Source organism: Notothenia rossii (genome assembly GCF_949606895.1).
Source record: "Notothenia rossii genome assembly, chromosome: 3".
NCBI classification, from domain to species: Eukaryota; Metazoa; Chordata; class Actinopteri; order Perciformes; family Nototheniidae; genus Notothenia; species Notothenia rossii.
Window position 1 is genome coordinate 34,006,066 of NC_136901.1, and position 11,219 is coordinate 34,017,284.

The window sequence follows — 11,219 nt, forward strand, 5'->3', positions numbered from 1 at the left end:
ACTAAATGACTACAAGAGATATAAAGATACCATGAAGAGACACAAAAATGACGGCATGCCTGTGCCCATCGGCATTGTCTCACAATCAGCCCGTGATTTCAATTATTGCCTGATTTGGACAGTGCCGTGTGCAGGGACACTCTTTGTGATGTCTCCTTCAGCTTGATGCAGCTGTTGGAGCAGGAGAAGTGAGACCTTTCCTATTTTTAACACACCTGAGATTCCCATTAATTTTACATGCAACCCATAAGGCAGTGACATCACTTCTGACTGGCCAGCTATTCCTGCTGTCAGCAGAAGGTGGCAGCATATTCTTAAACTATAACAGCCATCTATTGAGAATGAGATACTTGAATACTACCATACTTTGAAATGCATTGTGCAGAAAGACACTTGTCTTACCCTTTGTAGCTACACTACTCTACATCTCTGTGGGAAATATTATTATTTTACTTATTTATTTGATAGCTTTAGATGGCTTGAAGGGTCAGATTTAAATCAACAATATAATAATTTAATAAAGTATAATATATTATTATAGGTTAAATTCAAAAGCTATTCAGCAGCATATAAAGGTAAACATTATCAATTATCTTAATGGGAATCCTATAGTTTTACTTTTGGTAGCGAGAGAGAGACAGAGACAGAGAGAGAGAGAGAGAGAGAGAGAGAGAGAGAGAGAGAGAGAGAGCGAGAGAGAGAGAGAGAGAGAGAGAGAGAGGGAGGTGGATCGTCTTAACTCAGTAGTCAGTGAGAGAGCAGTGTCAGAGGATCATGCGGGGGATAAACTCTCCTTCCCATCAATTCCACTTCCATCCTCCTCCTCCTGCTCCTCCTCCTCATTCTGTGAATCCAACCGAACCGAGCTGAGGAATAATGCCTGCAAACAGCACCACAGCCCCAACACATGTGCCGGACTACACCTGCGTGCGTTTCTACGTGTCCACCGTGTCTTTCTCGGTGCTGCTCTTCTTCAACCTCATCATCAACTGGACCATACTTCGCGTCGAGCGTCTGCGGAGTCATGCGCGCTTCGTGCTGGTGTTCCACCTGCTGGTGTCCGCGCTGCTCTACCTGGGGATGAGCAGCGTCTTCTACTACCAGATCCACCTGCACGCGCGGCCGGTGCGCTCCGCCTGCTTGGCCATGATCACCGTGTTGATCAGCAGCGCCTGCAACATCCTCCTGACGCTCACGGTGATGGCTTTGGACCGCTACTGCGCGGTGTGCCATCCCATGCGCTACAGCTCCACCTGCACCGCGGGGCGCTGGCCCTGGATGCTGGGTGCGCTCACCTGGATTGTGGCTTTGGTCATTCCCCTCAGTCTGCTCCTCCAGCCGGACTCCCAGACCGAGTATAATGGGGTGTGTGACAGGGAACAGCTTAAAAAAGGCGAGCTGCAGAAGGTGCTGTTCATAGGTGTGTGCACGGTAATAATAATGTACAGCTACGTGAGGATTCTAGTAGAGGGAAGGAGATTGGGGGTGTTGAATCGGCGCAATAAGGCCGGGTGCAGTACGATCGCCCTGCATGGAAGCCAGTTGGCTGTTTACATCCTTCCTAACTTTGTGAACTTCGTGTTGACGGTGTTGTTCAAACAGAAGCTCATTCATCAGGAGACTAAAGAGCTGGCAGCCGTGGTTATCTTCGCTTTTTTCAGCTTGGCGCAGTGTGTTGCACCGATTGTTTATGGATTGCGTAAAGAGGAACTAATGGAGCAGGTGGGTCACACGTTCCCATGCTGTTCCTACTTGAAGAGGGTCCTCGGCTGGACAGTGCGAGCCAACTGGCCACACACCCAACACACACCACGGTATGTCCAACATAGATGCATTAGACTTGTATTGTGTCTTATAAACCTAAAATCCATAAGTGGGCGGAATTTACGACCCTTAAAAAGAGTGTACATTTGAAAGACTTATCAAAAAGTAAGTCCTTGCTGAGTCAATACATTCTCACGAGGTATCCCTTCTAACTCATCATATGCAATAACACAAGGCAATAAATAAAAACAAATCAGCTCCATAGAGTTTTTACAATCTGGTGATCCTAAATGTGTTATAACTTTTACTGATGATGAGTACAAATCAAGAAAATTACTCAAGTCAATACAACTTGTCAGAAAGTGGTGCTGCTTTATTTCTGTTAGTAGTTGTTAATCAACTATGGAAAAAGATAGTGGAGGAAATATTTATTTAAATTTCCACTCATGCAGTAATCACTGTCACACGAAGTCACATGAAATGACTAAACTGTGGGAAAAAAGTTCTCAGATGCTACCAAAATAAACTTATTTTATTGCTGAAAATAATTGTTTAACCATGATCTACAGAAATGTGTCACTTTCCTCTCACGCGTACTATATTCCATTACTGCTTGATAAACGCTTCTTCACACATTCTAAAGAACATCTAGAAAAGTGTGAAGTGCTGAAACGGAGCAAGACAAAAGTCAATCTAAAAGAGAAGGGGGATTTATAGCATGAAAAGGTGTCTTGTTTCCTAAAGTGGTGTGATACTTTTTGATTTGCATACAGTTCAATATCATATATGACTACTGGTATGACTTGTTGAAACGGTTATTTGTTGAATAATTAGTGGAAGAAACGACAGTGAAATACTTCCCTTCTTAATGTGTTACATGAGTATTCACCCACACAATATGTTCTTGAGCACATTGCTTTGTGTTATTTCAGCTTACCCTTATTTTCCCCACAGGGAGCGAACAATGACAGTACAGACGATCATCTCCCTACCGAACCCTACAGACCCAGAGGAAGAGGAAACACAGGCCATATCAATCAGGAGTTCCTCCCTGGACTTAGAGTCTTGTACCTGCGATACGGACAATGCCTGATGGGAAAAAGCAGGTACATTTCAGGATTATCTAAGAACAGGAACATTACCAAAAGTGGCTCAACTCAGGCCTGGATGGACCTTAAGAAACCGCCTTGGACATCATAGGATCTTTTTTCCTCCATAGAGAATGTTGAGACCTGATCAGCACGTTGCACTACACTGTTTTTGAACTTTTTCACCACAGAGCGAACATTGGAGCTGCTTGAAGAAGCAGAAGGAGACAATGTGGTTTCAGAAAAAGTGGGAAGTTCTCTTGTTGTAAAATGTTCTGGCTTGTCCAGACATTTAAGCCTTAAGTCTTCAGGTGACCAGCTCACTTGGCTGACCTCAAGGCCACAAAGAGCCTTCAACAATTTGGGATTCAAATGACTGGGAGAGACGATAAAGGATATTTCAATATTATCCTCTTGTGAATATTGTCTTCATGTGTTCATAACCCTGTGGGTATTAAAAAATGTGAATTTAATGGCAACTTGAATAATTACAGCAATCAGCACAAATCAAGATAGAAAAATTCGGATTAGAAGAGAAGAACAATACACCTCTCCTCTGAAGGGAAGGACACCAAAGCATCATAGAATTCAAACAAAAAACATGTAGTATTTAACATTAAAAGCTTGTTTCACCAGAATGTGAAAGGACAGTGAACAGAAAGTAGTTTAAAGAAATGCACATTTTTGACCTATTATTTGGTGGTAGGCCATGGTAATCTATTTATATATCTACAGAGGAAAACCAATCATGACACATTTTCTCCCCAATATGATATATTATTAGCTACTCACAAAAGACTGCATCAACATTGATATCAAAATCTGTGACCCTGGCTCAGCCTCAGTATAGAATCAAAACCAAGTTAATCACAAGGACGAGACGTTAGCTTGTTTTAACAAAGCTGGACACAGCTAGCAAAGACTAAAATAATGTCTTACTATAGCGTTTTCAGTTTAAAATGTATGTTTTATATGTTAATTTAACTTATTTCCAGTGGTTCTATTAACGAAACAAAATATATATTGGTGAGCTTTAAAATTGCTGTTTGGTGGATCTCATTAGCTATTGGTTAGCCTTCTAGCGTAGCTGGTTAGCTTTCCTTTTAATGTGCCAAGATGGGTGTGTGATTGATACCGTTATCCATCTTTTTATCTAGCTATCAGCATTCCAGTTAATAAACATATTTCCATCATTATATACAGTCTACATAAAGAAAATCTTGCTTTGCTTTAATCTTCCTCTGAACGCTTTACCACTCGAAATGTAGCCTACTATTGCTGAGAAAGGAATTTGCAGAATCAGCGGGGAGCTTTTACAAGAAAAGTAGGACATTTGATTTTGTAGACTCTTTGCACTGTGGCTGCTGAGCTCCTAGTTTTAAGTCAGACAAAGCCACACTTGCTGGGGAGTTTCTCAATGTTTGAACCACAGCCTTCCTTTATCTTTCAGTCTCGCACCAACAGCTGCAAAACTTTTCAAGTCAGTGTAAATATGAGCAGGAGGGGATTCCGGTCTTCTTTGCAAAGCGCAAATAAGCACCAGAAGCTAGCTGGTGGCGAAGCACTTACTGGCATTCTTGTAAAGTGTGAATACTCTGGAATAACTCGGGTTGCGGAAGTGAAAGCAAAGTTGAAGATTATTTGAACACAAGTGACAGGAAGGCTTTTTGGCAGGGGGGTAAAAATGCTATGGTGGAATTGATTTAACATTTTATATATATTTTTGAAGCTTGTAGCCTACAAGAAAAACAAAACAATATGAGAAGTCTCGCCTGTTGAAAGCCACATTCAACGTATTTAAACACTTGGGAATTTATATACGCAACACATTAAAAACAATTGACAATGTTTGCTCTCAGGGATGCAAATAAAGAAAGACAAGCAGTCTGGCAGATGAATTTCAATTGTATTTATTAATCTCATTAGGAAGGTGTGTTATTTTACCAAGAAACCTCAAAGAAAATCTGCACAAACACTGACTTCATCGAAGGAAATTGGACATTAATTTGAGATAACACAAAGAAGCATGTGATTATGTTATTATATCAACAAAACGAACATGTTTGATAGTTGTCTTTCTTTCTTAACAGCAGCATTGATGATCACAGTACGAGTGATAGGAGGGAAGAATGTGCAGATCTAATTTAAGTTTCATGAATGCTTGGACAGAAGATTAAAATTGAGAGCATTTATTGTACAAGAAATGGTTTATTTAAAGCACCAGGTATGCAGAGTAACAGTTCTACAATTAATGCTGTCTGCTATCTTTAGCTGTGAGTTAATGTGACCGTATTGGTAAAGAGTGAAGATTACCTTTTTGATTTAACATTTGAAGCTCTCTTTATGTGAAGTCACAACAGGAACTTGCAACAGCAGTTTCTAAGGCAAAGGGTTTGCTTCAGACATTAATGTTTCTGTGATGAGCAGTTAGCTTAACACGCCAAGGCATTCAAGTACATAAGCACCACACCATTATATCAATTTGAACACATTCTAGATAAGTGTATAAATCAAAGTGGAGGAAAAACTGTCATTACGTTAAAGTTGCTAAAAACAGATAAGTTCAAATCTCTCTGTTAACTGGCCTCTGCTCCTCAAAGTTACATTGACATGTAGTTTTCCATCAAACAAAAAAAACAAAACACCATAACTGAATGTTTTAACAGAATAAATGATGACATTATTCAAGCTCATGCACACATCGGAGAAATCTACTGCTTTAAATCCATGTGGTATACGGGCTAAAAGATTTCTCTCCTATCGACCCATTTTAAATAGCTAATTCATAATTTCATATAAATTAACGTGTTCACACAGACACAGAAACGCAATGAAGATATTACAGTACGAGATAATAAAAAAGTTAAACTGTGGTTTCTGCGCAAGTCGTTCAGCCCAAAACTGTAGGTGCAACAAAGCAGATAGAAAGGTACCGATGTGTGATGTGGGAGCAATTATGGCATAACAAAATGGTAAAGGTCATAAAGGACTTGATCTACACGGCCCCTTAACCTGGTTAGAGATGTGGAAGAGTCAAACGAAACAAAAACCAGACTGATTCCGATTCAGGGGGCGTGGTGCGTTTAGAAACCCAGAGGGTGAGGAGCGACCACCCCTCCAGTCTCCACCACAGCTGCAGAGATGGCTTTCATGTTCTTGAAGAGCTGTCTGGACTCACTGGAGCGCAGGGACTTGATGTCAGTCATGACCCTGTCATAGGCCTGAGGGATGGAAGGAGCATAACATATATTTAGACGGATAAAAATATCTCCAAATAATTGCGTGTAATTAAGAGCATTGAGAAATCGTTCAAAAACCAAAATGTGAATCTAGAACATTTTAAATAACAACAATCTCATCCTTATAACCAATTATTATATTATGTGACGGGGCGCTTACATTTCCCATAAGCAATATTGAATTAATTTAATTTGTATGATAATGTAGATATTGTTTTCAGTGTTTCTAGGCTTCTGTGATCTTACCTCCACACACCAGGTCTCACACAGCATCTTCTCGTGCTGAGCTGTGGGGCCGCCCTGACTCAGAGAGCGTGAGGCCCTGCAGAGAGGGAGGGAAAGTGAGTTTGTAGGTGGAATACAAGTATACCAGAGAGAAGGTGAGTGGGAGTTTGAAGCAGAGAGGAAGTGAAACGGGGACGGAGAGAGAGTCGTTTTTATTTCTTGTTTGCGTACCTGGACAGAACCACCACCATGGCGTAGAGGTCGATGGCACTGTCGGCCACTCTCTTCAGGACAAATTGTTCATCTGTAACAGAAAAAGAGTCAACGTCTGAAATGATTACACGTAGGAGAAAGAGATTTTTTTTTTTCTACATGTGGGCGTTTTTAAGTTGGATGTGTGAGGAAATATTTTCATTTGATAAACCACGAGCAACATAACATCGAGCCATCATCCGAAGCCGGACACAACATTATTATTATTTTTAATAAATGAACAGATAACGCATTAGAATTGTAAGTACACACACACACACACACACACACACACACACACACACACACACACACACACACACACACACACACACACACACACACACACACACACACACACACACACACACACACACACACACACACACACACACACACACACACACACACACACACACACACACACACACACACACACACACACACACACACACACACACACACACACACACACACACACACACAGACAGACAGACAGACAGACAGACAGACAGACAGACACAGACACACACACACAGACACACACACAGACACACACACACTCACCAATGATCTTCTTGCCGTGTTTGATCAGGAGCTCCTCGACGACAGCTCCGAACTGTTCGATGGCTTTGACGGTCTACAAATAAAATGTAACAAATAACATAAGTCAACGATGCAAAACGTATCATACCCATATCAAGAAAAGTGTGAAATAAATGCCTCAACTTTGAACAAAGAAAGGCTTAACCCACCAGTTCACCGCTGTGTGCCAGCTCAGGATGCACAGAGCCCTGCAGAGTCAGACCTGTGCTGAAACCCGCCTTTCTACAAACAATAGAACAAGAAGACAATGTTAGATCAGACATGGCTGAGCAAGTGCAGATCATCTGTGCTGCATCAGTGCCGCTGGGAAGTATTTAATAACGTTATTGTGCAATCGAGTTGAAGGAAAAATGAAAATACAAATGTAGTTTTAGCTGTAACATTTCTAGAAAGCGCAGTAAATGGTGATTGTGTGTGTGTGTCTGTTGGCTCTAACTTAAGGTGTCTACTTTCACTTCACAGTCAAGGAGGAAATGGAGACAAAAACACATTTAATTCCTTGAATTGTGACATCATTACTTGTAGACAGTAAAGCCACTATTAGCTAATGAGCTAACAATTGAGCCGTTTCTGCTCCTGCAGAGTCATGCAATGGAGGATGGAATTGAAACTTAAAGAAATTGCATCATGTATTGTGCATTATAGTGGAAGTCCCCATCTCCCCCTCATCAGCTACTGCAGTGTGAACCTTCATATCCCCCAGACAGAAGGATACAGACAGTGTGAAGTCTCTCTGTGTGTGTGTGTGTGTGTGTGTGTGTGTGTGTGTGTGTGTGTGTGTATGTGTGTGTGTGTGTGTGTGTGTGTGTGTGTGTGTGTGTGTGTGTGATGCAACCTTTTGGTTCTCTTGGTGATTTCTCCAGCGAGCAGCGCAGCGTTGCCGATGGGGTTCTTCATGGCCTTCTGTAAGCTCTTCAACTGGTTCCCAGCATTCTGGCGGGAAGCAGAGAGGGACACACATTATTTATTGATGATTATCGCTTAACTGGCTCCGTCAGAATCTCAGAAACAAGTGATGGGATCCTGCATGCCAAAGCAACAGTAGTTTTTCACGCGAAATTTGTGCATTTACTTCCTTGTCTGTGACCCTGTTACTTGGCTTAAGTGCATGACTGTGCATCAAACGGAATCTGACTCAAGGCTTTGGTGAAACCGGACAGTTGGTGGTTTTTAATGTTGAAACTAATCAAGGCCTACGCATCAGATTAACTGAGGTTTATTCTCTTATTCATGATATTACTGCTGAAATAACAACAATGACTTGTCTTGCATCAGACTCAGGAACATTCACATTAGTTTGGGTGAGATATTTCATGTGTACGGCACGCCACAATCTCCTCTAATACGACAGAAGCTACGGCCGAGGAACCCAGACTGCTTTGCTTTGAAAAAAAAAAAAAGAAATCGAGAAGGAAGTGTTTTTCCAACCAACACAGATCCTTGTGTTTAAGTGGTACAAGGAAGTTGCTTCACGATCAACTCACTTCCTCTTGACACAACGTCTGTTCTTTTTCACACCGACAGACAATGTCACATCACCAGAGCCGAGTGTGATGTTACCTGGAAGCCATTGAGGGCCACGAAGAGTCTCAGGATGTCGTTGGTGCCCTCGAAGATCCGGAAGATTCTCAGATCCCTCATCACCCTCTCCACTCCAGCGTCCTGAAAAGACAGCAAGAGGATGACCTTATAATCTAATAATATATATGAATAAGCTGAAACAATCCCATATAAAACATAATTGACTATTAAAAATGCACTAAATGTACATTTTCTCTTGAGGTCAGTCAAATATCACGTGTATTTCCATTTAACAGGACTGCTTTGTACTTCTTAATAAAGTTGCCTTTCGTCTGTTTTTATCCCCTCTCCTAAAAAAAGAAGTGATCTCAGATTCACGGCACAAGGCATGTTCTTTGTTTTGTTTATTTATACTGTTTAAAAACTGAGAGTGTAATTTGAACATAACACATTTGCATGATGAGGCGATGAGTTGTGTTTTAATATCATATGTTACATGTACGAGCCGTTTGGATGCCAGCTTACGGTTCAAACTAGGGAGGGAAAAAACAAGCTGCAACAGGAACAGGTCCTTCTATATTTATGTGTGTGTGTGTTTGAATTTCACAAGGTACTGTTGCAGACAATGCGTTTTTTGCACAGAAGAGCAGAAATGGTCATGAACAGGGAATACTTCTGACTTGACTTCCTGGGTAAAATGAAACCCAGAGTCCGAAATATCCTCCATTAGCAGAACTGATCAAAGTCTGGTGTTGATTGTGTTTCCCCTTTTACTTCTTAGACAGCTCATACCACACATCTAATTCTTGTACAGTTATTTGAGTTAACTGTAAAATAATTAGATGTGTGGCATGATGATACATGTGTGGTATGGTACACAATGAGTCCAAATTCAGTTCAGATTTGTAGGGATGTTTTTTTTTTTTAGATCTGGAAGAACTTCAAAGACGGTCAATGGATTTTTTCAGCACGCTGGTAAGTTCTCAAGTACAAAGTGCACCAAGACAGCCTACAGTTAAACTGTGCATTACCATCCTATTAATGATACAACACCGTTTTTATTGTGTTGTATATAACAATATAATATACACATACACACACACTTTAACTTCTTATTTTATATGCATCTTTTAATGGACATTTTTACTCTAACAATTTTTTTTTTATTGGACTTTTTACTCAAACTTCTATGTTTTTATACATGTTTCTATTCCATTTTATCTTTTTCGGACATTTTTATTTTAACTACCTATTTTTATATAAATACCTTTATTCTAACACATTCCTAAAATGGAGCAACTATCCCAAAACCCAACTTTCATCTGGATAAATAAATTATTTTGATTGTGATTGATTCGTTAAAGTGTTGTTGTTTATTATTATTTGTAATATTCGATACAAACTTCCCGTCCCCCACTATTCTTATGAACTTCAAAAACTGTGACTTCTGCCTTATCTACACAAATAAACACATCATTGTTTTTAAAGATTAAACCGCTCGTCTGATGTCATCATTGAAATACAACGTTTGAAAAAACAATGCTCAGCTAGGGTTGAAGGAAGCGGTTAAGTAAATATGATGAGGTTAAGATGACAACTTATAGAGGGATGACAGTATGCTAATGTAGTGTAAATACATCAAGGCTGTGGAGTGGGAAATAAAGTTCCAGTTCAACAATTAGTATCGGGAAGTATAGCGTTGGAAAAACAAATGGGGAAATGTTGCACACTGCCAAGAAGGCAAGGTAGGTTTGTAGTTCCCCTCGAAAACAAACAAGTGCTTTGTGTGTGTTTGAACAGATGATTCAAAAGGTGCAGCAGTAAGATATACAATTTACAAAGTGATGAATGATACTGAAAATCCTCATTTGAAATTACAGCAAGTAAAACTAAATGTATAAATTGCTTGAATCTTTACGTCCCGAACATCTTCTCTGGGGCGCTCAGGTTAGTATGAAACAGGAAGTGGACGGAGCGCTCACCTTCATGTAGCCCATGCCGCCCATAACCTGAATACACTCGTCAGTCACATTCCATGCTGCTTCCTGTAATATACAAAATGCAGAAAACAAGTCTTACACAGAATAAGGAACATCAGAAGTATTTTTGAAATAGGAGTTGAGTTCCCCAGAGCATTAACACAGGTGAGAAGTAATGGGATTACAATACAAAACAAGTAGAAAAGAACAGATATTTTTTAAAAGGCTTTGAGCCAAAGTGTAAGAATGAGTTATACTACAGTGTAGAAATACTCTGCTACAAGTCCTGCGTTCTAACAGTTTCTTAAGAGAAGTGCAACCGTATTAGCATTAAATAACCTTCAAGTATATAAAGTAAAATAACTTATTATGCAGAATGTATACAATTCACTGCATCAATTATGTATGCATTAATCACCTAAATATTCAGCTGTGAAGCTCATTTTAAATAATGGCAAACTTAAATGTTAGATTATATCATAAGTTATGGTTTAATGTTGTAATGAGTGGTAAGTAACTTAAGCTGTCAAATAAATATTGCGCTG

The 11,219-nt window shown here is 40.0% G+C and overlaps 2 protein-coding genes across 2 annotated transcripts in view; one reads left to right on the forward strand and one right to left on the reverse strand.

The window, feature by feature from the left end:
• Positions 1-756: 756 nt before the first annotated feature.
• Positions 757-3,325, forward strand: LOC307033755 (olfactory receptor 14A16). Its single transcript, XM_079672337.1, has 2 exons — positions 757-1,814; positions 2,719-3,325. The coding sequence occupies exons 1-2, from the start codon at positions 877-879 to the stop codon at positions 2,855-2,857; spliced, it is 1,077 nt and encodes a 358-aa protein (XP_079528463.1). The 5' UTR covers positions 757-876; the 3' UTR covers positions 2,858-3,325.
• Positions 3,326-4,746: 1,421 nt separating this feature from the next.
• The window catches only part of acadvl (acyl-CoA dehydrogenase very long chain), a 12,830-nt gene continuing 6,357 nt past the window's right edge, over positions 4,747-11,219 (reverse strand). The window contains exons 13-20 of the mRNA XM_079672338.1: positions 10,678-10,769; positions 8,735-8,836; positions 8,010-8,107; positions 7,324-7,396; positions 7,136-7,208; positions 6,548-6,620; positions 6,338-6,413; positions 4,747-6,073 (exon numbers count right to left, since the gene is read on the reverse strand). Of these exons, the coding sequence (XP_079528464.1) occupies positions 5,936-6,073; positions 6,338-6,413; positions 6,548-6,620; positions 7,136-7,208; positions 7,324-7,396; positions 8,010-8,107; positions 8,735-8,836; positions 10,678-10,769 (725 nt within the window). The 3' untranslated portion in view covers positions 4,747-5,935. The remainder of the gene's footprint in view (positions 6,074-6,337; positions 6,414-6,547; positions 6,621-7,135; positions 7,209-7,323; positions 7,397-8,009; positions 8,108-8,734; positions 8,837-10,677; positions 10,770-11,219) is intronic.

Bases quoted from the DNA above. Each gene is read 5' to 3' on its own strand.
- LOC307033755 (XM_079672337.1), top strand. From the start codon at position 877: ATGCCTGCAAACAGCACCACAGCCCCAACACATGTGCCGGACTACACC. The intron at 1,815-2,718 runs GTATGTCCAACA...TTTTCCCCACAG, and splicing joins CACACCCAACACACACCACG to GGAGCGAACAATGACAGTAC.